Below are 26,294 nucleotides of genomic sequence, written 5' to 3'. Positions count from 1 at the left end.
CTTCAAGTTCCAATTCTTCTGTGAACCAAGCGGCAACCTTCGGTCTAAGGATATGAGCTAATGCGGAAGTGCTAAAATCTGCTGTTTCTGGAGTGTTCGCTTGAATTTTGGATTAAACGTAGCGCAAATCCCCGTGCAGCATACTGCAATGTATGTAAAAAGGAGATTGCAGTGGAAGCTATGGGCGAGTCGGCACTCGCCAGCCACATGAGAGGTACCCTGTTAGCCCTACACGTTAATTAGCCAATTAGCCTGCTACCTGTTGAAGCTAACCACCTTGTTATAAAATAACTGCGGTCGGGCGGTGACAAGTTTTGTCTACAAATACCGGGTCGTGCCTGGACTGAGCATACGGCTGCGGCGGAGTGGGAGGCTCGCCCTGTACATACGAAGGAATGAAACGGCGTTTCTCATTAAGACCCGGCACAGACGAACAACGGTCATGTGATAACCTGCCCCGAGCATCAAACCATTAAGGTTAGATGGCTTGTTTGTGCTAAAGCCGCGCTACCGGCTTGGTTTATTATAAGCGTCTGAGATGTGGCTATCCAACTCATTGTTTGAGAATAATAGAAAACCATAGAATTCGATACGAAAAAAGTAGGGCTGGGTTTAAAAAAATCGATTCTCAAAAAAAAAACGATCCTTATTTTCAAAATTTGACATCGATTCATAAAGTCCAAGGATCGATCTTTTAATCAAAAGAAAATATTCCCTCTCTTGGCCGGATTTCAGTTTCGGACTGCAGGTGCTCCACACAGAATATTCAGTTCCTGCAAGTCAGAGTGGAATATATAGTCATACCCTATCTGTGTATAACTCACAGCGAGTTTTTGTAAGGTTATATGTAGTAGATATCATCCCAAGATGCATCTGGATCAGCGCGTCTCCTCACGCTCTCCTTCATTTGGAGATCATAACTTTGGCATGCAGCAGTCTTAGCGTAACAGATTTTACTAAGCGTTAGTTATGTTTGATCAGAACTGCAGAGAGACAGCGTCAAACCACCTGTTTCAGTGTTTTTGTCCTGCTGCAACATGACGTCTGTGTCCGATTATGAGAAAACGCTGTCAATCATCCTCATCAGCTGACGCTTGCGCGAGCTGCTGCTAATGTGCTCGCGCTAAATGATGAGCTCCATGTGTTAAACGCTGGTGTTTTTGGGTGGTTGTTTGTTACAAGGTGTTCAGATTAATTCTGAAGGTCTGAACTGGAGATATGACTTCACTGTTTGTCTTCAGACTGATCCACTGAGAGCTGTCAGCTGCTTCAATAACATACACGGTGTTGGGAAGGGTGCGTTTCATTTGTTCTCCCAGTCTGCCCTGTTTGTGGACCATCTACTGTGGAAGGATGTTGTTTTCACAAAGGAGGGAGCTGCATTAAAAAATTTGTTGTGATATTATAAATATAATATAAATCCTCATAATGCTCCTAATACTCTTAGTTTCAAAGATAATGATACCAGTTTCGTCAGCAAGTGATGAGAATCCGTTTTTTGAGAAGTAGTAAAAAGACAAGAATCAGGAAAAAAATGCAGGTTTTTTTGTAAATGCGAGATTTCTCTGTGAAATTGTGAACAAATGTGCTGTTAAACACAAAACAATGAAATTGCCATTTTGTGTGCGCATCAATTTCTTAACATTATGAAATTAACAACCGCTCACAGTACTTGAAAAGTTTGAAAATTGACCTTGAGGTTCCTTGAAAATTACTTGAATTTGACCATGAAAAATCTGTATGAACCTTGGAGATCATAACTTTGGCATACAGCCATCCTAGTGTGGCAAACTTTATTTAACGTTAGTTATGCTTGATTAGAACTACAGAAAGGCAGCGTAAAACAACCTTTTTAGTGTGTTTGTTCTGCTTCATCATGACATCTTCGTGGGAGTATGAGAAAACGCTGTCAATCATCCTCATCAGCTGATGCTCGTGCGAGCTACAGCTAATGTGCTCAAGCTAAATGATAACCTCTATCGTGTTAGATGCTGGTGTTTTTTTAACTAGTGGTTTTTTGTTACAAGGAGTTCAGTTTAATTCTGAGGGTCTGAACAGGAGATGTGACTTCACTGTCTCTCCTCAGACTGATCCACTGAGTGCTGTCAGTTGCTTCATAAACACACACAGTGTTGGGAAGGGTGTGTTTAATTTGTTCTCTAATTTGTTGTTTTCACAAAGAAGAGAAGTGTATTATGTATTTTGCTGTAAAACAATAAATATAATTATATAGCTGCAAGCAGCAATATCGGGCCTGAGCCCCTCGGCAAACGTGTCCCCGCTCGGGCATGTCCCGGTCACCACAAGTGCTCAAAAGCCATGTGTATGGATGAGGTTTGGTCCTGGCAGCAAGCATACATGCTTAATTGGAATCATAGCTCAAATTATCTGTGTCCAATATGTGGAGCTGTATATTACTGTGATGCATGTGGAGAGCAATCCAGAGTAGGAGTGAGTGTGTAAAATTGGGAGCAAATGTTAAAATAAATGTTAATAACAATATTACAGTGGGGAACCTTCAGGGACTTCTAGGCCTTCAGAGAAGGCCTTAAAAAATCTGGACCAAAAAATATACGTATCATAATCTATATATATATAAATATATATATTCTCATTTAGTTGAATACATTTAATACATCATGTAAGTTTTGAAATTAAGTGTACTGCAAAGTTCACTTCAGCAATGAAAGGGTTACTGTCTTGAAACATGTTATCTCTACAGGAGCCCGGTTTGCTGGCTCATTAAGTGGTTAGGACTTCACGAAGGCCAGGCTGTGTGTTTTGGTTTGGAGGGAGACAGGCAAATTGACCAATCACGATTTGATTTTTTGGGGGGCGGGACAAAAACAGAAGAGCTTAGGCCTTCGTGAAGTCCGAACAGTGGGCAGAGCGGTGAGAGCGGTGAGAGGAATGGCAGAAGACGAGAACAAAGTTGTGGCTAGCTTGTTAGCATTTTTTCAGCGTGTGCGAGTAAAAATTTCATCTGGTCGTGCGAGTGCTTATGTCTTAATACTCCATCTATCACGGGCACTGTGTAAGACATTGTGGTTTGAATTCTCCCTCTCTTTCACTGGCTCAGTCAGTTTCTTCCATCTGAAGCGTCTTTGGATCAAACCAACTAAGAGGGAGGGGGTAGATGGTTTTTGAGTTTTCGATATAACGTCCAAGTAGAGGACTTGATTCACTTTTAAAAAAATATTAGCGATCACAGGAGCATACTTTAAATGGGGGGGGGGGCAATCGGGAGAAATCACAAGCCAGGAGAACAGCCAGAGAAGGGGTTTAAAAAATGGGAGACTCCCTCCATATTCAGGAGTGTTGGCAGCCTGCCAGTACTCTCGATGGGTAAAAGTAACGAGTTTATGTATGACACAGATTGACAAAGATAAAAACTAAAGACATTTTCTTCATCATTTTAGGTTATTTTAGTAAGTTTTGTAAACTCACTTAATAATGTTAGTCATTGTTTTATGTAAAGCCTCTTATTTATTTTTATTTTATTTATTCAATGAAAATGTTTTTTGTTAACTACTTTTTTCCACGATGATTTCTTTTCTGGGCTGTGAGGGCTGAGGTGAAGGCCCAGCTGTAGTACTCACGGTTCGCCACTGCAATATTATCATGCATTTCCAGAGGGTGGTGCTATTGCATTAGCAGAGATTGAAGGTTGGGTCAATGACTTGACTCCCCCTTTTTTTGTCTGTTGAAAAAACACTCAAAATACATAAAAAGAAAGCATGTAAGTCTTGAACATTTCCCATATACAGAACCACTGTAGGTCCTCCAAAAATCTTAGTTATAAGTAATTTTTCTGCTATCTGAAGTGTCAAAACATCATGTGGGGCGACCACCCGGCCTTGACTTCTATTCGGACAACTGGTTTAAAATCACTTTAAATCCATTTAAATATATCCCTTTGCCTATTTGGCATAATTTCTAACATGTTTTGCGTTCATCACAGAAATTATGAGCCATTTGCCCATACACTTCCATCATAATATACAAACTAATTTTTTCTCAAGATTTTCATTTTATGAAATACCATCCAGGGCAACCATCAAGAAAACAAAATTTTGGGACTTTTATCTTGAAACTACCTCAAGGACAAGTTATGGCATCAGCCAGACAAATCTCAAGGATCCAGGGAAACAACTTGAAGGTTGCTAAGCCTTTTTTATCTATGCAAATAAATCTATCTTTTAGCTGCCTCTATGTAGTGAACACTTTTGGGTATCATGTGGGGCGAAACTGGGAATTATATGTTTAATCTGCAAATTGGTATTCTAATGATAAATTTGTGAGGGACATGTCATAACAAGAATTAGTTTGGTTTCTTTAGCTGACTGTTGGCCTGTTATATTTAAGTACACTTGAAAACATCACTTGGGATGACCGAGTATCATGTGTGGCGCCCACTGCTGAGGGTTTTAAATGATAGATTTATGTCCTGTATTCGTAGTTTCAGTGTATTTTTATTGTATGAAAGATTCATATAAATAAAGTCCATTGTCAATGCATAACTCTTGGTATACTTTAACATCTTTCTTTTAAATACAGATACCCATGGGACTGAAGATGATAGATAAATCAACATCATGACCAGGCCTAGTGGTCAGAAGCAGTACTGCAACCTACTCTGGTTCAGATTCCCCACATATACTGCTGCACACATGTCTCTGTGAGTGTGCTGAAGCGAGGGCCCGTTGCTACTTGCGGCTTTAATTAGGACCCAAGCCCCTAGCTGAAAAAAATTACAGTTACTTTAAAGCTATATGCCTGAAAACTATCATGCCAAGACCTACAAAAAAGTTTCTAATTTGAGATGGTGAAATCAAACAAGAAGTTTGTTCATTTGAGTTAAATGCCCATATTTGATGATTTTGACAGTACGTATTTGAATGAACTTCCAAAATGAACTTCCGTCCCAATTATCTTTTCAGATCATCAGCAGAGTTTGTATGTGACTAGACACAGTGAGGATGAAAAGTTATTGCAGGATTTTCCATAACTCTAAGGCCGTTACCAGGAACGACCACCAAAGCTGGCAGTTTTTCAGCAACATGCAAACCTTAATAACTCTTATGTACAATGTTGGATCTGGCCACAATGCACACAAAGGCTCAGTGTCACAGAACATAAATACATTATGCTGCTTTCAGCTTAAAGTAAAATACATTATGCTGCTTTCAGCTTAAAGTACAGCTCCCTCCTTTGTCAAGAAGTCGTATTTACTGTGTGATTAAAAGTTTCTTCCTTTTTTTATGTATTATTTTCAATTGTGCTTTGAAATTTCTTTCAGGCCTTCATTAAGCATCTTTGTTCAGGTCATGTTCTGTAGTCAAAGGGTGAGGCTATGATGCTATGTCAAACTCTGATGTCTGGCAAAGAACCAGGAAAACATAGAAGCTCCTTGATATAAGGTCCAATCTGCTTCAAATTTCACAATATATGATCAGTGTTCACCTACCAACACATCTACAAGTTCTGTTATTTCTACTCTTATAGCTCCACTCTCTGGAAATGCATGATAGTCACAGCAACACCTAGTGGTCAGAAGCAGTACTGCAACTTACTCTCTATTTAAAATACCCCTTGCTGTGGGGGCAAGACTTCATCTTCATGTTTTTTTTAATGAGGCAGATCTTATCACTGCTTCTGGCTTTAACACCTGCATAATAGCTGTAAAATACATATATGTATATACAGTCGCGTTTCCACCAAGCAGACCGGTTTGGTTCGTCTCGGTACGGCGCCCATTTTGCGGCGTTTCCACTGACTTATCCCGGGACAGATCCCCAAAAACCGAAACAAGCTGGCCTACTTTTTGGAACCCTTCCGTATGGGTGCCAGACTGAATCAATCCGCTCTCGGAAGGTGGAGCAACACACCACAGACCATTGATTGGTCAAAAAAATCGTCACTTACCCCGACAGCGGCTGCATTTCTCCTGGCCGCACACAGTCTTCTCTGAAACAAAGCTGGATGGTTCTTTGTATCAAAGAGCTACATGCCAATCACAGAGAGGACAAGACATGTCTTCCATTTATGCTCTTTGTTTACTGTGTCAAGATTTTCTTCTTTGTTGGAATGAATAGCGGGGTAAGCTGCTACGGCGTCACGCTATTGTTTAACAGCTGTGGCTTTTGTCATTCGGCTTACACGCCGCCAACCACGAGAGGGCACAGTTTGCTGTGGAAACGCAAGCGGGATCAGGCTTAACTGTACCAAACCGTCCCAAAGCGTACTGAGCTGACCCGAACTGCTTGGTGGTAACGCAGCTTTCCTGTAAATATAGTACATGTACTAATACATGTTTATATATGTGTGATTATAGAATATATGTGTGATTATATAATATATTTTCGATCTGTGATATTTTCATCATTTTGGGCAACCATCTGTCATATGGGGTAGCCAACAATTGGCATAACTGTACTAAATTCAAAACTAAATATTCATCAGTTTTGGCACGAACATCAAACAATAATATACTATGGTTCAGTGGATATTATCTGTAAACATTTTAAATCAGTTTTATATGTTTTAGAGAAAAAATGGCTATCGTAATTGTATTATGAGAGAGACATTACCATTATAGGATAATTTTACTAAATCATGGTTTTCAAAAAATAAAAAGCTACACAAGCCTGTCCTTCTTGAACTGTTTATTTAAATACTGATACTTGTTCAAATTTTAGTAATATTGAAGAAATATATTAATTTTGAGATCAATCACAGTCGCCCCAAATGACTTTTTTTTGAAGGTTGTGTCTTTTAATTCAACTTAAAACATACTAAAATCTCTTAATTTGTGTTTTTGCATAAATGCATGTGTACTCTACATTCCAAATGTTTGATCAATGGCCAAATATATCCTTATTTTTAGTTTTTTAAAATTGGCCTATTGAAAAGCCTTATTGGTCAATGACCCGGTTATAGAATTGTTGGGAGATGGACTTTCATTGTGTCTGTGAAGTTTGAAGGAAATTTGACCTTATACAACTGAGTTACTATTACTTCCTGCTTTCTTTCGACATTTGCGAGATGAAGATAGTGGCATAGACACACCCTTGTGCTTCAGGACATGATTTGTTATGCTTTATGAAGGCTTGAGAGACATTTGTGAGTAGAGTTAAAAAGAAAATTTAAAAAAATGAAGGAGCTTTTGATCACAGAGTAAAAGACATGACTTCCTGTTCACAGTAGGTCCCGTTTGGGTTGGTGTGAAACCAAAATTGAACTCTGGTGCGCACCAAACTGGTGCGGCCAGAGGAGGTGATCTTGGTTCGGCTCTGGCCGCACTCTGGTGCGCACCAGCTGTGGTGTGAAAGCAGGCTGCACTCTGGTGCGATGCAACTGTCAGGCGAACTCTGCGAGTTTGTCATTAGAGGGCTTCCGTGGAGTTTTGTTTGTGATGCAGGACAGCTGCGCACTCCAACATCCTTAACTACCCTTTAGAGGTCGACCGATATGGGTTTTTTAGGGGCCGATGCCGATGCCGACACTTTCCGAATTTGGGCAGCCGATGCCGCTTTGCATAGCCGATTTTGCCAATTTGATATTCAGGCCGATTTTTTAATAAATATATATATATATTTATCACATTTTTGTGAAACGCAGCAATTTCTGAGCAACTAAAAGAAATCTATCACAAGAAGTCGTGTCCAGTCCTCTGAACATTTATTAAGCCTTCAAAACAATGAAATATTTTGAGTAAACACACAATGTAACCAGTCGTAAACATTCACACGCTTTTTAAAGTGTCGAAAGAGAAATTTAAACTTCTTAATGTAATTTGAACAAAAGTAGTCAGAAACAAGGCTGTAAAAAAAGCCATACTCAAGTTAACTTATAGTGCAAATATGTTACATTTTAAAATGTAGATATAAACAAAATTTAACAAAGTAAACTGAAAAGAGAAGTGTTTGAGCTTAAATAACTATGTATATAAAAATAAATACTCAATAAAAATTGTAACTTTGAACCTTAATAAACTACTGCAAATATCAAACCACAAGTAAACAACTGTAAAATACAAGTAGCTTACAATACACACATACTTGTAAACACAACTTCAGTGCAAAAATGTGCAAAGAACATGACTCTTCCTGAGTGTTACTTTTAATAATGCCATTTCAAAAGAGGTAGGTTATGGTGCAAGAAGCAGAGTTTTTCTGCATTTTCTCCAGTGAGTCTGGATCTTTTGGCAGTGTAGATATTTCCTACCTCACTGGATACCTGCTCACTGGGGACAGAAGAAGGAGGTGCAGAAAGGAACTTTTGGGCTATTGGAGCCAGAAGATGGAAGCGAGTGGTATGTTGCTTCCACCATTTCAGTGGGTGTCCAGTCTTTCGGTCAATTAAGGGCTCTCGTTGGTATTGCTCGAGCTGGCAAGCAATGTCTTTTCCTGAATTATCTTCGGTTGGAGGTGTTTGTGGGCTTAGCATGCTAGCGTACATTTGGTCCAATACTCCAGGCTGGAATCTGTTGCCCTCCTTCTCCCCGTCGTCGTCGTTGTCCTCCTCCTCCTCCTCCTCCTTATCAGCCACTCGTCTCTTCTTGGGCTGTGATGCTTTCTCTGTGGACAGACATAAATGTAAAATAATGAAGCAATATATTTACAGTTTACTTCGGTAAATACCTGTCTTTGGATTGCATACATACCACTGACTGATGATGCTTGTTGTTCACTGTCTGTAGACCATGACGCATTTTCTTCCTGAATCCACCTCAATGCCTTGTCGAGCGTTTGTGCTCATTTCTGCATCGTCCTTTTTAATGAGAAATGGGTAATCAACAATGGCTGTTTACACATTGGCCTCGGCTAAATTTGTTTTTTAGCCCTCCTAGATGACAAATCCATTGAGAAACGGACCTTCGCTCACCGCGGTCACATTTCGCTCCAAAATGACCCAACTAACAGGCTTACATGATTAAACTCACATACAGGACACACAGGCTGTGTCCAAAATCACTCCCTATTCACTATATTATGTACCTTTACAGTGCACTATATAGTGAATACACCATTTTATAGTGCTGTTCGAAATCAGAGTGAGCATGGTTGTACACTATGGGTGCGTTTCCAAGCTCTAAAGTTTCATTCGACCTTCCTCCACTTGTGTCGTTCACTTGTGTCTTTGTCCCTCCCACCAGAGATGCATGAGAGAGATGCAAGGAAATGAAGAGAGGAGAAAGGAATGGAGGAGTTTCAGTTTAAGAGCAATGGGACTAGGGGTGTGCCATATCATATTATCTACAATAATACCGGTATACATTCTTGGACAACATAAATTTGTCATCTCGTGATATTTACAGTGCAGTGGTGTGTGACCGTCCCTGCTGTGTTCAAAACAACAATGGCCAAGAGCGAAGGCAGCACTGCAGCATCGACTTCGTCTTCACGTGAGGACTTAGTGCCAAAAAGTGGAGCTACCTCAGTTGTGTGGCGGTGGTTTGGCTACCAAAGGTCAGACACACAACAAAATATGTTACTATGCAAAATATGCCGGGGAACTGTAAGTGTGAAGGGTGGCAACACCACAAACATGTTCCACCACCTTAAATGGTAATGGTAAATGGACCAGTACTTATATAGCGCTTTTCTAGTCTCTCAAACCACTCAAAGTGCTTTACACTGCTCGTCTCTCATTTACCCACACATATCACATTCACACACTAATGGTGGATTTCCTATGGAAACCATCAGTTTTTATCGTATCATTTTAACATTCACACCCATCCACACACCACTGACTAACAGTGGGAGCAATTCGGGGTTCAGTGTCTTGCCCAAGGACACTTTGGCATGTGACTGCAGGAGCTGGAATCAAATCCCCGACCTTCCAATTGAGAGGCGACTACTCTACCACTGAGCCACAGCTGCCTTAAACAGAAGCATACGGCCAAATACAACCAGGCTATGAAGGCACGTGAGGAGGACGCGAAAGCAGCGAGTAAAAAGCAAAAGCAGCGAAGTAAAAGTGAACACATGGCTCAACCGCATATTGCTGAAGCACTCGCCAGCAGCACTCCCTATGATAGAAAAAGCAGACAGTGGCAGGACATCACGAAGGCGGTTACATACTGTTTGGCCAAAGACACGTTGCCAATTCAAACTGTAGAAAAAGAGGGCTTTAAACACTTAGTGAACAAACTTAACCCAAGATACACAATCCCAGGGAGAAACTATTATTCGAAAACATCTTTGCCTGCAATGTACAAAACATGCCGCAACAGACTGTCTGCTATGTTATCATCGGTGGAGTTTTTTGCCTCCATGACGTACATGTGGTCGAGCCGAATGTCCCTACATCAGCCAGACAGTTCATAACATAGGAAATGACTGGAAGCTGCACAACTCCATCATGCTTTGGACATTATCTCCACACTGTTATTGGTAAGTTTCATACACCTTTTAACCCCCTGAGACCCAAGTTTTTTGTTTTTTTTTCTTCGTGCTATTTGGGATGAGTAAAATCTACTAAGTATAGTTACTGAACTTGATTATGCTTTCAGTTTTATTTGTTAGTTATTGGTTATGAGTTATTTGTGTTACTGTTTTTTTTTGTGTGTATACTGTTATTATTCACTGAAATGGACGTTTTATCGGACTATCATCACAAGATGACATGCAGTGCCCCTGAATGTGACTAATTGGTCAAAGTTTTAATGAATGAAGTATCTTGGCTCTGAGAAGCAGAAATTTCCACATTTGTGGCTGCAGGGTCTCAGGAGGTGAAAACAAACTTTTTCAATTATTATTATTTTTGTTTTAAGTAAGACCAAATCTTAAAATCAACATCTTCTGTATATCTCTCTATATCTGTATATCTATGATATCTCTCTCCCTCTTTGTGTGTGTGTGTTTGTGTTTGTGTCTGTGCCAATGTATGTCTGTCTGTCTGTCTATATGTCTATCTGTCTGTGTCTGTGGTTGTAGTTGTGTGAGAGAAAGAGGAGAGAGAATGAGTGTGATAGAGAGGAGTGTGAAGACCCAAGGATTGAAAGAGCAGTAGGAGTTGGAAAGAATATTGTGGCTGCCTTTGCACACAGCTGGAAGCGGCAGCAGGCTCTCCGTGATTCTCAAGTAGAAATGGGCCTACCTCAGCACAAACTGATTACAGAATCGCCCACAAGATGGGGATCAAGACAAAAGATGATCCAGTGGCTGCTGGTACAGGAAAAAGCCATCACCCAAGTCTTGGCTGCTGAGAGGTCAACCAGACATCTGGTGCTAACTTGACAAAAGGTTCTTGATTCTGTGAGCAAGGCTCTTGGTCCTCTCCTTGAATTCACTGATGCATTATCGGCTGAAGACTATGTCACCATCTCGTGTGTGAAGCCTGTTCTTCGGTTATTTAATAATAACTAGTGGTGGGACTTGATTAAAAAAAATTAATCGAATTAATTATGCCATTTGCAATTAATTAATTGTAATTAATCACATTTTAATTACAACAATATTCAACATTAGAAGCAACACTTTTCAATTCAAACAGATTTTGGTAGAAGACTAAATCATTGAATATTCTCATAAGCAAGTTTAAACAACAAAATCCTGTTTATTTTGGTCAGAAGATGTTTTTTTGAGGACACTACTTTCAAATACAGTCATCAGCCGTAATGTGGTAAATAGTGCTGTCAGGAGATTAAAAAAATAATCTAATTATTTACAGGATTTGTAATTAATTGATCTAATTACTCACATTTTAATCTTATATCTGCTTAAGGTCCCCACATAAAGAATTTGAATTCTCAGGCATTACAAAATAATAGTCTATGACTAATGAGTGAATGAATATATTCAAATGAATACACAAAAAAGAGAAGATTTGTAAATCCTTTTTTTTTTCATTAATTACAATGTCCGTGTTCCCTGCCATTGACATTCGATTACTGTTTACTGCGTCTATAGAAGTAAATTATATTTTTCAGCAGGAGGCGGGGTCTGGTGGAGCTTGTCAATCAAAATCCTGCTCATAAACTACTGTGGGTGACAGCGGTGTGCTCTTTGGATGACAGCTCAGCCTGGATATGAGGAGAAATATGCGATGACAGAGACATAGAGAGACGCTGCAAGTCAGAAAAGTTCAGGCAGCTCACGCTCCAACTGAGGATGTGTTGCTGTAGCTCAGAGAGAAAGAGTGGCGCCATCGTGAGAAAAGACGACGGAGATCTCCGTCGTCTTTTCTCACGATGGGGAACGTTGGGAGAACTAAACATCTAACCAACACAGTATGTTTAGAGAACGTAATGCAAACTTTCTATGGGCACGTATGGGCAACCTGAAATCAAACCCAAAGACACCCTTCCGGGAACATCAGAGCTTTTGTTCCTAGAACATTCTGGGAACGAAAAATTGTTGGTAGGGGATCATGGAGAGGAGCAAAGGATGAGCGCCCGAGATGAACGCGATCAAAATAGTTTAATTTTTCTGTTTTTTGGACCAAAAACAGAGGGACATAAAAGAAGATAGTCCACTCTTCTTAAGTATCTTTGGTGTTTACATAGTCATAGCAAACATTATTATTTGGGTCTTAAAAGATCATTCAAGATGCGCTGAAAATGGCCGGTAGCTAATGAGTTAATCTTGCGTTGATTTTTATAACGCGTTAATGTGCGGTGTAATTAATTTATCTAATTAACGCGTTAAAGTCACAGCCCTAATAATAACATATTACTGGCAAAGGAGGCTGACACAGACCTCACAAAGACCATCAAGAAGTCAGTACTGGATTTCTTGAATAACAGTTCTGTAGAAGCTGAAACTGAAGAGTTGATCAATCTGGCAACTCTGCTTGATCCACGCTTCCATGCTGAATACATGAGTGAACGTGAGAGCAAAGTCGTCCAAGCCAGAGCTCTTTCTCAGCTGGAATCCATTCTGGCTGAGCAAAGTCACACAGCTGCATCTGACATCTGTCCTGAAAGAGGAGGTGAAACCCCCCTGTTACACTCTGCCTCCAAAAGACCAAAGAAGACCCTTGGAAGCTTTTTTAAGGGCACAGCGACAGTGAAGACAACCATGTCTGAGAGAGAGAAAATCGCAGCTGAGCTACACAGCTTCCTGAACTGTCCCCTGGCAGACAGCAAGAGTGATCCCCTTTCATGGTGGAAACTGCATGAGGTAAACTTTCCTCTGATCAGCCGACTAGCCAAGAAGTACCTCTGCATCCCTGCTACCAGTACTGCCTCTGAGAGACTGTTCAGCACTGGAGGGGTTGTTGTAACTTGCCAAAGATCAGCTCTTAAAGCAAAATCTGTGAATATGCTGGTGTTCTTGATAAAGAATTGGAATTTGTAACTGTCTTATGACTGCAAGCTGGATGGCTAGAAGTACTTGTATGATTCCAGCATATACATTTAACGCGCACCGTTTCATAGTTTACCCATTTTAAGTTGACATCAGAATTATGCACTGACATCCTACCTCTTTGGATTTTTCTACTGCTTGGCAGCTGTTTTGAAGAAAAAATATTTTATTCTTAAAAGCAGTTTTTACATTTTGACTTTTGAAGGTGTGTGTGTGTTCTTAGGTTTAGTTTATATTTATTCTTAAAAGTATGCTTTTTTTAGTCATTGTTTAGGTACTGTTGCACTATTTTATTACTATGTTTACATTTCAAGCTTGTGTAGTTGCAGAAAGTGATTGGAAAAGTGGCTTCCATAAATACATGTGCAAAAATAATGCTGTTGTTCAAAAGCAGCAACCACTAATACTATGTTGTTCACCCCCCCCCCCCCCCCCCCCCCCCACTTCATCATAATTATCATTATCCCAAATTTTCTTAAAATATAGTGACATAATTGTAAGGCTATATCGCCCACTCCGAAGCGTCACATGAAGCAACGGGTTTCATTGATGACGGCATCAGCTGATCACCTCTGGATCATCTGTCAGTCAGCTCTAACAGCTGTTTGTGTGTCTGTACATGTGCGCTGTAATAACTCTAATAAAACATTAACAGTAACAGAGCTCTGTCTGTTCCTTTAACCTGTTTTTCAAACACATTCACATGAAGAAAACCTGCTCTTTTAAACAACAGAGTGGGATGAGGGGGAGACAAAACCTGGAAGCTTTCTGGGAAATACTGTCCGAAGCCAAGACATACAAGGCATCAAAATGTAGGTAATCTTGTCCTGCTTCTGACAAAATGTTCTGTTAAGCAAAAGGATGGAGCACCTAATCACAAAATAGCCAACTGTCAGGAAAAGTGAAAAAAAAAACAGCCCCATGTACTTCAATGTTATTATCTGAGGGTCTTTGTCAGAGTATGGAGAATCACTGATTTGTGTCTCGCCGTCATGGCCACATTTCTGGGTCTGTTGAAATGCAACAAACATGAACAGCTTCCTCAGGGTCTCAGGACGCTCACAGTTGTTTTTCTGATCCCCTTTTCTGTTTTGTTAAAATTGAAGGCAAGTTGAGACCATTGTTTCAGTGGGAATGTGTTGGGAATCAACAGGCTCCAACCAGCACTGTGATGGCAGTTGGTAAACAATGATCACCATGGCAACATCTGGCTTCAGATGAGCCTTAGCTGACATGATTAAAAGCCCACACAGGACACACAGTATAATGGTACGGCCACAACAAACGCGAATTTGCGGCGTGATTACATACAAAGTCAATGTAAAGACACGTTTAGACGCCGATTCGCCTCGGGCAGCGCATTTGGGGCATTTGGCACGGCGCGTTTGGAGCGTTCGCGCGTTTGGGCGGTAGACGTGAATTCGCTCCAGTTCAAAATATTGAACTTTTGATGGGAATTCGCATGAAGGCTTGCCGTGGCCACCAATCAGCGATGCCATTCCTCCACGACGTTATTGATATGATGACATTGGGGGGCAACCGCCGCCTGCTCCAGCTCCAACTCCGCCAGAGGATGGAGGAGAAAACAATCTGTGTGGTGTGTCATCATCCAGAGTTATACGATATGACGTGTGTACTCTACAGAGACTGGAAAAAAAGGAGCAGGCTTGGTTGAAAGTCGCTGAGGAGATAGGTTTTGAATGTAAGTTCTGTAAACATCTGTTTTGAATGTAAGTTCTGTAAACATTCGTTTCTAGCTGGATTTGCCTGCACTGAGTCTGACTGTGTTTTCCTCAGTGGAGTTTTGAGCCTGATAGAGAGGAGGAAAGAGCGGGGCAGGGGCAGAGCCAGGGAAAAGATGGAAGTTCTCTGCGGTCCTCTCTTTCCTCGACCCCTTCATTATCCCTAGGGAGACCTCCGGGAACATGGGTTGGGGGTTCGGGTGGTCGGAGGTCTGAGGTTCGGGGGATCGAGGATGAGATCGTAGGGAACAGCCAGGCAGGGCTGGTGGATTACCAGGGAGAGGCAGCAGGTATTGATTGTGATCTCCAAAGCTTTCACACACTCTCCTGTCATGCTCTTGAAACCTCAGCTCATTGTTTTTCAGATTCTCTTTTGGGCTTTGGGTCTTTAAATGAACGAGCTCTCTACTCCGCATGCGCAGTACCGCGCTAACGCGTGTTTGCCTCTCAGCTTGTCAAAATAGTCCAGCGTCGAGACTCGGGCGTTCACGCGCGTGACAGGCGATTCGCGCGAATAAATTCGCAAGTTCGCGTTTGGTGTGGCAGTGGCATAACACTTTAACAGCATTTTACAGATTAGACTGTCATTTCCCCTCAGTCAGGTTATTATTTCCATAAATGTTCTTTAATATTTAATTCATTCCTTTAATTTTTGAATAGATGCATCCATTTTAACTTTACATTCGTTTATCTATTCCATTGATTCATCCATTCATTTCCTTTCATCCAATAGTTCATGGCAGGCTGATTCCGCGTTCTGTATTGGCAGTTGAGTGCAAGCTTTTCAGGACTTCTTTCAAAAAATGTCAAACATATCTGCAGTCATTGATTTTCAGCACGAGCAGTTCAGCGCAAGATTTTGAAGACTCCAACCATTTTTAGACACATCTTCAGTCAATCATGTTAAGCATACTGCAATAGCAGCTTAGCGCAAGATGCTTTAGCATTCTGCATTAGCAGCTCAGCGCAAGATGCTTCAGCATTCTGCATTCACAGCTCAATTTCTTCAGAAATTGCTTTTCTAGTTCTTCTTCAGCTTCTTTTCTTCTTCTTCTGCCCATTTTTTTTTTGGACCGCTACCCCCTGTACAAACCTCAAACGATTTTCACCTTTCAAAGTTCAAAACCGGTGTCTCATTTAGGACAAGGGGGCTACAACTTTTCACGACCTTTTCACAAATACTTTCAAAGATATTGGTCCTTTTCTGTTTCATTGACAAAGCGTTGAGTGAGCTAGACCACAACAACAGCTACAACAGCTTTACAGCAGTAGAAAGTAACCATGAAGGGACGTATTACTGCAAAGAGTGATAAAAAACAAAGGCTATAATTTGTGATTTCAGTGGCTGAACAAGAGTCTGTATTTACAAACATTCCAACCTCTCATGGACCTGTCAGCTGCTCTGACTCCCTGTATGTGTGTGTGTGTGTGTGTGTGTGTGTGTGTGTGTGTGTGTGTGTGTGTGTGTGTGTGTGTGTGTGTGTGTGTGTGTGTGTGTGCGTGCGTGCGTGCATGTATTTGAGTTGGATAGTAAAGAAATATTCTTCAGTGTTTTTCAGCACACCCCTACCCTACTTTTGAACATTTCCCTTTTTTTTGAGTGAAATGGATGGATCATGATTCGTGAATGAGGGAGACAGGACGCTGATGGGCAGTCCATCGGAAAGAGCACACACTGCATGGACATTAATATTTCAGGAGTTTGACTGTTGTTGTTTGACATGTATCTGTTTATATTTTAGTGTATCACTCAGTTGAATCCTTGTGTTACAGGTATCTGCAGGTTCACAGCTATGGAAGAAGAACTGGGTTTACCTCAGGACTCAGCCAGATGTAACCTGTCAGCAGCAGAGGATGAGAAGGAAAAGGTGGTGGACTTTGTGTATAAGCACTTCAGAGGAATGACAGATGGCTCGCTCTTCAGCTCCGTGGAACAATCCCCTTTGAAGGATCATGGTGTTTCCACCAGGAGAGACAGACCATCCCCAAACAAAGGTCACTGCAAGATCCAGCAGGGGGCAGTGTTCTCTGGGAAGATTCTAAGTTTTGAATGCTCTGTGTGTAAAGATGGTTTCACGTACAGCCCCAACGATCTCCTGAAACACTTCCAAGCGGCTCATAAAGGAACACTCCCCACGTACCCATGTGACTTGTGTGGCTTTTTTACAAACGAGTTTCCTGCTCTACAGCGCCATCGGATCCAGCACAGGAACACGCTGGTTACGTGTGAGCTCTGCAATGATGATGTTCAGTACTCTCTGCTCCTGCTTACCAGACACTACATCATGTGTCACAGTCTGAACGGACAGTTTCACTGTGACTGGTGTCAGTTTACAACAATGGATGCAGGTACATTTGTCCAGCACATCCATCATCACAACGAGAGCCACTGGAAGTGTACAAAATGCAGACACATCAGCTTAAGTGAAGAGGATCACCAGAAACATATGAAAGCTCATTCGGGGACTTTCCCCTTCACTTGCCAGATCTGTGGATTCGGATCAGCAAGGAGTGAGTACCTGAAAAAACACACATCAGCTGTTCACAAAGAGGAGGCTGACAGAAGAAACTCCTGGAAGTCCATAGAGGACACCATCAGTCCAGCAAATTCATCAGCATGCTTCAAACTTCTGCTCAAGAAGAGTGAATCACAGGAGAATTACAGGGTGTCTAAACTGAACTGTCTCTCTGGGACTGTATCCAACCAAAATGGCCATGTAATCAAACCAGAGCTATCCTTAGAGGAGACCCACCACTTTGTAGATGTTGCTCAAAAGGACAAAACCTGGTGCAGAGGCCTTCATAAAACAGAGCAGTCAGACTGTGAAGGCTCTGCAGGTTCTGAAACAGCTACTCACAGCAGCCCAAACGGGCTGACTGTCCTGATGGTGAAGAACAAAATCTCTCTTCCTCCAAACTGTACCACCAAAGTCATGGGATTCAAGATGGTGGAAGGTAAAAAACATTTGGTTCTCAAGGTGATACCAACATCCAAGCAGGACCTGCCCACCCAGAGTGGTCCATCTGCACCAAATCCTGTGTCGGACAAAAGTAAACTTGATGTGGATAATGGGGAGGGGTCTCACTGCAAGAGCTCAAATCCATGCTGCTTCTCTGTTTCACCCAAAAATAGATTGTGTGCACAGATGCATCAAGATGAGATTATGACAGTTAAAGTTAAGATTGAGGAGGAAGAAACCTCTGTTTGCAGCCTGGATTACACCCCCCATAGAGACATTGTTAGGGGACTACCTGAACCATCTCTGAGCAGTTTGTCTACCCGAGCAGATTGGTTTTATCCCACCGCAAATGAGTTTGACCATAGTCACCTGAGTCAGACTGCTTGCTCAGAAAAAAGCTTGTCTGATTGTAGCTCAGGCCCTGGCACAGTCTGCAGTAGCTCAGGAACGTGTTCAGGTGAGGTCACTGGTTTATCAACACCTTTAAAAGTGTCTCAAAAAAACGTTTCCAAACAACCTGTAGAAGACTGTGGAGCTGCAGATAAGTCTTCACTGTTCACAGCTGCAGACCAACACAGATTTAAGTCCTCTAACACTTCAGAAAAGGAAGACCAGTCCTGTCAAAGCCCTCCTGAAAATGATTGTCCTGATTTTTGTAGGACTGACATTCAACATAAAAATGACCAAAAAAAGCTTTCAGCAGACCTTCTGCCTCAGTTAGAGTCTGCTCCGCTCTCTTCAAGTCAGGGCAGAGAGAGTGTCCTGAGCTCTCAAAACTGCACCAAACACTCTTCTCCAAATCAAGAGGTATTTTCTTTTCACAATTACTCAAAGGAGTTATTCAGCTCCTACTCCACCCGGATCTTTGACCCTTCGTCTGAACCGCCATCAGACAAACACTGTGTTAGTGAGTTAACACAGTTCAGCTTAAACTTAGCAGAATCTCCAGAGCTCACTCAGAGTACTAGGGGAGACTGTAGTCTAGAAAAGAATCAGGAGATTGTTAAGAGGGTGGCAGATAGTGACAGTGAGGCTAATGCGTGCATAGCTGATGATATTTCTTCAGGAGATGAAAACCCAGAGTCAGTCCTTCAGGACTTCAATATCATCAAGATTGAGGACGAGATTGTTCCCATTTCCAAAACCCAGCCAGACACAAAGAGTAGTTCCAATTCTTCCGGTCTTTTTGTGGAAAACCATTCAGATGCTACAATGACCCAGCAGCCTAAAAAAGGTGGGGTTGTATCTTCAAATACAGCCCTAGATTCCTTAAAACAAACAAGAACAACTTTACGAATTCTCCAGCTGCCTGAACGTAAGCAGCCGGTCTTTCTCAAGACTACCGAGAATCGTTATGCCCTGCCAGTTCAGGTCAAGACTAGTCCTGGTTTCAAACTCATAACCAATTCTACGAATCCTCGAATCAATATATCTTTCATGACCCCAGGGTCAGAAAGGTCATTGAATCCAGCCAGCCCAACCCTTTGTACCAACAGCGGGAGGAGTTCACCACTTCCAAAGGCAACAACTTCTGAAAAAGGTAGTGCACTGTTTTCTGCTGTCCAGCCAGGCTTTAACAACACTTCCAGCCCCTACTTTCTCAACACCCCAGGTTTCAAGGGTCCTGTGCTCCTCTCAAGCACACCACATAACACATCTACAGAAACAGCTAACAAGACACAGCCAACCTGCTACTTAGTACAGAGGTCTGTGCAATTTGGTCAGACTCCCAGTACTACTGGCCTCAGATTGGCAAGTGCTCAAATCCCCCTGAACTCGCAACCAGTCCTCGCCATGCCCATGAACTCCTCAGTCAAACCCAGCCATCTGCAGGCTAGTCGACAGGCCTTCTTGCTCCGATACATCTCTCCTCCGAAATCAAACCTTTGCCTGAACAACCAGGAAGGAAAGACTGGTGCTGCACACGTTCAGACCAACAAAAGCGCTGGAAACAAAGTCATTTTTAAAATCGTCACTCCCACTGGAAGCCTTCTTACAAGTGGAGCTCCCACCTCAAGCAGTCAGCCTTTGTTTTTGGCCACCAGACCTCAATCACAGTGTTTTCTGGTTTCATCCAACAAAGCTAATGGAAATGCTCCAACCACAATAAAGAAACTAATCGCTTTACAAAACAGTTCACAGAGAGAGTTCAAGGAATCCTGCGTTTCCTCTGCTCAGGTGAACAATGAAGTACCACAGTGTGATTTAGAGAAACCCATCCTTAGCCCTAGGCCAATACGGCCCCCAAGCCAAAGGACAAAACGCAGGAAAGCATTGTTTGATGAACTTCCAGAAACAGTGCACAAAGCTAGAAGACTCGCGCATAAAGCAGTTAATGATAGAGAGAGCTCTGTATTGTGGAGGCCTCTGTCCAAAGACTTCGAGAGGACGCTGAGACTGGTCCCGTTAAGTTCCTTACAGCAGGTCAAATGCCCCCGCAGATACCAACCTGTGGTGGTGCTTAACCATCCGGATGCTGAGATACCTGAAGTGACCAGAATTATGAAAGTGGTCCACAGGCACAGAGGTGCTGTCACTAAGGTGTCCCTGTCTCAAAAAACTGTTCAAGCACTGTCTGAACTCAGCCCTCCAGACAGGACAACCCCCATCAAGCCCTGCTCGTCTCACAGTGGTGATCAAACAGCCCGGCCAGTTCAGAGTTCTGTTAGAGAACGATTCCTCCTGAAAATGAAGTTGAGAAAAAAGAGCAGAAGAAAATATGAGGTTGTAGACCCTTCATCAGGGTGCTGTCAGGAGGCCATGGTGTTTACTTGCTGGTTCTGTGGTAGGCTTTTTAATAGCCAAGAGGACTGGATTGGCCATGGTCAGAGACACCTCATGGAGGCCACAAGAGACTGGAATAAACTGTTCTGACAGTTCCCGTGGGAGGTTTTATGGAACAGATGGTTGTAGTTGTATATTTTTATACTGACTTTCAACTCTACGATTGCTATATTTCAGTTCCTGTAAATATATATTCTTAAGTGATTCATAGTTTATCTTTCATAGGTGCTTATTCTTGTAAAAATGGACAGACTTAATGTTCACGGGTCAGAGCTATCTGTGAAGAACACTGTATTATAAAGAGCATGGGGGGCTGAGCATGTTCAGCCCAGGTCGAATGCAGAGTCAGATTCAATAACTCAGGTGATTTGTATTAATATCTTTTTCTGATGAAAACCCTGCTTGAAGGGACTTTTACAACTCCACATGAGGACAGGTCACAGTTTTTCTTTACGTGTGTTGGTGCTCCTGATAAAGTCAGGTTCTGATCCAAATAATTCCTTTTTTACTGCATTTTAAAGGAACTTTAACTGTACACTACAGTCAGGAGGATGAGTTTACAGCTGTCTGTTAGCATGATGTCTTCTTCTATGCTTGAGTCACAGCCAGAGTAGATTTTACTGGAACAGCTTTATCAGCTCAGAGTTAAACACGCAGTTTTATAAAACAAGTACCAGGACGTCTGCCTGCTGTCTGTGTTACGTAAACTTTGTTTTAAGACTGTGTGGTCAGACAGAACTGTTGGTACATGTCCACTCTGAGGCTGTCTGTCTTTTGTTGTCTGTCTCAGATTTTGTCTCATCCTTTGTCTCACCCTGTGAACCTGTGAGGCTCATTAAAAGAAGTTAAAGACTGCTTATTTCCAATTTTAATCCGTCTAATCATCAATAAACAATTTGTTTCTTTTATCTGGGTGATGCAGGTCTCCAAAGACAGTGTCTTCAAACGTCTCTCCAAAACACGTTTCAGGTGATTTATTATCCCTGAAAAAATGAAAAAGTCTGAAAAACTGTCTGCATTTGGAAGAGTTTGGAGGAAAGGAATTTAAAGGACTAAAATGTTCTTAAAAGAATAATAAATGATAAAAAATTTCCCTCTACAGAAACACTGACAACCTCTTTGACAAAAAGATCACCCAACCAAATCAAAGTAGCCCTTTGTTGATAAGTGTCATGTTGATGTCTATTCACACGAAAAGTTACTTTTTCATTTGATTTAAGTTTGTCTGAAAGAGTTTTTTGATTGAAGTTTCCCGTCTTGTGTGTTTCTATAAAGTCTGAAACTTAGAGCTCTGAATGTGACCTGTGTTTGAACTTGTCATAACCTTTAATTAAATCTCTGTTTAACTGTGACCTGTTGCTATTATCAGCCTTTTGTGCTTCTTATACTTTTTAATGATTGGGATTTCATTTTCCATGTGCCCATAAACATGCGTTTGTGACTTTATGGTTCATGATCATTGTATTAAAGAACAAATGTTAAATGAATATTTTGTGTCCCTAGATATGCAGCAATGACACAAACATGCTTTAAGGGCTCTAAACAGCTACTGCCTGCTTACTATTCATAAAAAAAGAAAAAAAAGTGTTTTATTGTCCATCAGGTTAACCCTCTGTGATTGTTCCTCCTTAGAACACACTATGTTTTAAAGGTAAAGAGTTTCCTATGACAGAAACATGATAAATGTCATCAGTCATGTTAACATCCATTTTACCAGAGAATGAACCTCACACTGACTTTGCACTAAAACTAAAGCAAATACTGTTCCACATTAGAGAAGTAATTCAGTGTGAGTGTTCAAAAACCTGTTAAGCTGGGCTAACCATGTGATCACTCTTACTGATCTTAGTGTTACTTTCAGATTAGTTTCAGTTTGGTTTTCTCAGCTTAAAACTCACTGAGCTGATCTTTTACAAAAGCTTGCGGTTTTCTTTATTCAATTCTTTCTCTAAGGTTTTATTTTCTTTATTTCATAAGACTCTTTTTTAACCTCCATTCAGTCCATTAAGAGTCAAATTAATGAGTCTTATCTCTGCTCAGATTACAGGAGCTATGCTCTAAATGCTCACAGGTATTTGGGTTTTCTGGGTTTGGAGCACCTCAATGATGTGAAGACCTTTATGTCAATCAATCGGTCGATCACTGAATCTTTTTTGATGAAGTATCACAACAAATGATTCCTATTGGTAATAATAATTGTGTGTGTGTTTAACTCTTGGTTTGACATTTAAGCTGAGCTGGTGCTGTTTTAATTTCAGAAGCTGCTTAAATTCTCCTTTAAATTGGGTGGTGCAGCCATAAAGATAATATTCAGCTGCATGAAACAAAGGTCTTTTTATTCACTCAAATGCCCAAAGAGCCCAAAAGCAACAAAGGAAAAATAGTGTATATTTAAATCTCAAATGTCTGTCTTGGAAATAAATGTCCCAAGAACTGGTTCATCCAGACATGCACATAAAATGCAGTGCAAAGAAAGACGTTTGGAAAAGAGCTCATTTAATCCCACAATATCTGTCCTTTCTTTGTAATACTGTAATCTTCCACATGAGGGCAGCAGCAAGTCAGCTATCTCTGCCCCACACCTGAGTGTAACCTGGGTCACACAAACAAACGAGAGGTGTGCTCTGGTGGAAACCTAGTCCCAGTCAGGGGATGACCGGGTTGGACTGAGGACAGACTGGATCCAGAGGAAACAGTAATGGATGTTTTGGCAAGGGTCAGTTTGTAATGAAGCTTCAGTAACGTGCAAAAGTTAGAGTCAGTCTCAAAGCTGTCGTATGTTCTAACATCATTTAAAAAAATCATTCATTGTCAAACTGAACTCAGTTTAATTTTTAGGATCAGTAAAGATACTTTTTTTTCTGATATAATTGCTGTGAATGCGCAATGCATTCACAGCATATGTTCTTCCATGCACGGAATTCTTTATTATTGCTGTGAATGCAGCATATATTCTTCTGAGTCCAAATTCTTTATTATGTTGAATGCTGATTCTGCATTTCAACATTATACGTAATTTACATTAAATTATACATCAAAATGTGCAGCTTCATTGGAAATTGTGTGCTATGACTTTTTTCACTAGTTCACAAAATTTTGGCAGAGTTATTTGCGAAAAACGGCAAAAAAATGTCTCATAAGGAATGAATGGGAATCTAGGGCTCTCTCTCCCGAATTCCCGCTATCTTTGAGATGCTAAAACTTCAGCATACTTCCTCTTACAAACTCAAATTTTGCTTTAAAATGTAAAAATATCTTCTGGCTTTTCAGTTTTGAACTATCTTTTACAAATTTTTACAGTTTTTGAGATTTTACTTTCAAGCAACATAAGCTTTTCAGGTTTTGCCCTCCAACTTCTGCTCCTAGAGCGCGGCACTTCTTCAGCTAGAGTGAAGCAGGCCACTGCTGAGATATTACATCTGCCTCGAACAAATTGTCATAACTTTCGAAATCTTCACAGTAGAAAAATAAAGAAACACATTAAAACATTTCCTGACTTCTCCTGCTTCTTACAAAGAGAGTATTTTGGAAAAAAAAAAATGTACTGTTTTGCCAAAAAATCTCCACGTGATAAAAAACCTCATGTGCTTCTTATCTGGGTTTAAAGGTCCCATATTATGCAACTTTTCAACAAGTTCAAACAGGTCTCAGAGATCCCAGGACAGTCAATTTAAAAAATAAATTGCCTCAAAATCCATTTATTTCTTGGACTTCAGCCACTCAGCAAATCCCCTCTCCCGAGCGCTACTGTGAACGAACTGTTTCTGTGGGCGTAGCTCTAAATGACAATGAGCTGCCCTGTCCTTCACAACTTCTTTGGACGATGGTTTGGTTTTTGCTCAGGTAACATGCTGCAGCATAAATGCAGGGTTTTTGGATCCACGTCTAACCCAGTACTCCTTCTTTAGATCAATGGACACAAAGGTTTTACAAAGTTCCATTTACACATTGCATCCATTCTCTCTGTCCCTCTCTCTCTCTCCTCTCTCTACCTGGCATAACTCTCAAGTTATGTTATTTTTTTCCTTCTTTTTTTTTCGTTGCTAGGCGCTGCCCAAGTAGCTGCCTGTTGCAGCAGCTCTCTCTTCTTTGTCTGTTTCCTGTAGATTTTCGTCTCTTTTTGGTCATCTTTGTATTTGGAGTGGATCATTACTTTGTATGGTTCATTGTTGATCATGGACACCAAACTTTTTGTGGCTTCAGCAATATTTTTACTACTTTCCTCCTGTGTTTGTCTGGAGATCCTACGTGTAACCATGGCTGCATTGTTTACATGTGAAATTAGCTGTTAGTAGCCTGTAGCATGTCAATGCTAACTAGTGTAGGGCTTGATGATTTCCAAGGTGAGGAGGAGGAGGTGAGGACGAAGTGCTGGTTCTTGGTGTGAGCTGGGAGGTGACGACGTGGACCTGTTCTTCCATTCATCGTTGTTGGGAACGTGGGATCTATCTTCGGTGGGATGGACGAGCTAGCCGTGCTAGCCCAGCAACAGAGGGGCTGCTGGAGGGCAGAGTGGCATCGTGCTGTTCACGGATGTGGCTGACGGAGCTGACATCGGACACCGGCGCCACATTGGAGGAGCTTTGCCTGTTGTGAGCAGACAGGATCCAGGAGACAGAGACTGAACAGACTGCTGGGAAGGCTCAGTCCTGGACCCTGTGGAGGTGGAGACTGGCTGGGCTGGAGAGTGGTTGACAGGCTGTCATCACCTATTTTCTTGTGGAGCTTTTTGCACTTTCTATACACATTTGTTTTCTTAAATGCTGCTGTGACTCCTGAATTTTCCCTTGGGGATAAATAAAGTATTTTCAATCCAATTCAATTTTCAATTCAATTCAATTTGTTTGAGAAAGCTGCAACCTGACATCAGCAGCCTCTCTCACTCTAGCTAAGTGCTTCTCAATTATTTTCTGTTACGCCCCCCTTAGGAAGAAAAAAGCTATTTGTGCCCCCCACCCACTCCCCACGGCAACTATAAATAATAGCATTTTTCTATAAAATTGTTATAAGTTCACCTCAACACAACATTGTATCCTTGTTAACATTAAATAAAACAAAGTGAGAAGGAGCTCTCTCTCTGCACAGATGACGCCATGACTCCCGTTCTCGTGAGACTGGTGTGTGAATTAACATGGCGGCTACCGGTACCGGCTTCTGAATCAAAACAAAACTCTAGTAAATCTCAAACTTAAATAGTAAATTTGAACAGCCCCCACCCCAAAAAAACGCTGCTCGAAATCCCGAAAATGGCTAACCCTGGAACAGCTGGAGGAATTCATAGACAGGTACTACTACCGAAGGCGCAAAATAGGTAGGAGAGAAAAATTATCTTCTGCTGCGTCTGCCAAAAGCCTCTGATCTCCAGAATCCTCGCTAAACTCATCGCTGGCTTCCCACTCGGACTCTCCAACTTAAACAGAAGTCCTGTCGAACAACATAGAGTTTAGTGATACGTTGATTGCCATAGATAACCCTTTCTCGATGCCTACATA

General features: G+C 41.3%; 1 protein-coding gene across 1 annotated transcript in view; it reads left to right on the top strand.

The window, feature by feature from the left end:
* Positions 1 to 25,505, top strand: part of LOC141785121 (zinc finger protein 518A) — a 30,202-nt gene extending 4,697 nt beyond the window's left edge. The window contains exon 2 of the mRNA XM_074663273.1: positions 16,832 to 25,505. Within this exon, the coding sequence (XP_074519374.1) occupies positions 16,852 to 20,892 (4,041 nt within the window). The 5' untranslated portion in view covers positions 16,832 to 16,851 and the 3' untranslated portion in view covers positions 20,893 to 25,505. The remainder of the gene's footprint in view (positions 1 to 16,831) is intronic.
* Positions 25,506 to 26,294: the final 789 nt, after the last annotated feature.

This window comes from Halichoeres trimaculatus, unplaced genomic scaffold (assembly GCF_033239565.1).
Source record: "Halichoeres trimaculatus isolate MK-OKI-2021-1 unplaced genomic scaffold, fHalTri1.1 fHalTri1_scaffold_23, whole genome shotgun sequence".
Classification (NCBI taxonomy): domain Eukaryota; kingdom Metazoa; phylum Chordata; class Actinopteri; order Labriformes; family Labridae; genus Halichoeres; species Halichoeres trimaculatus.
The sequence above is the reverse complement of the archived record's forward strand: the minus strand, read 5'-3'. Positions and strand labels throughout refer to the sequence as shown.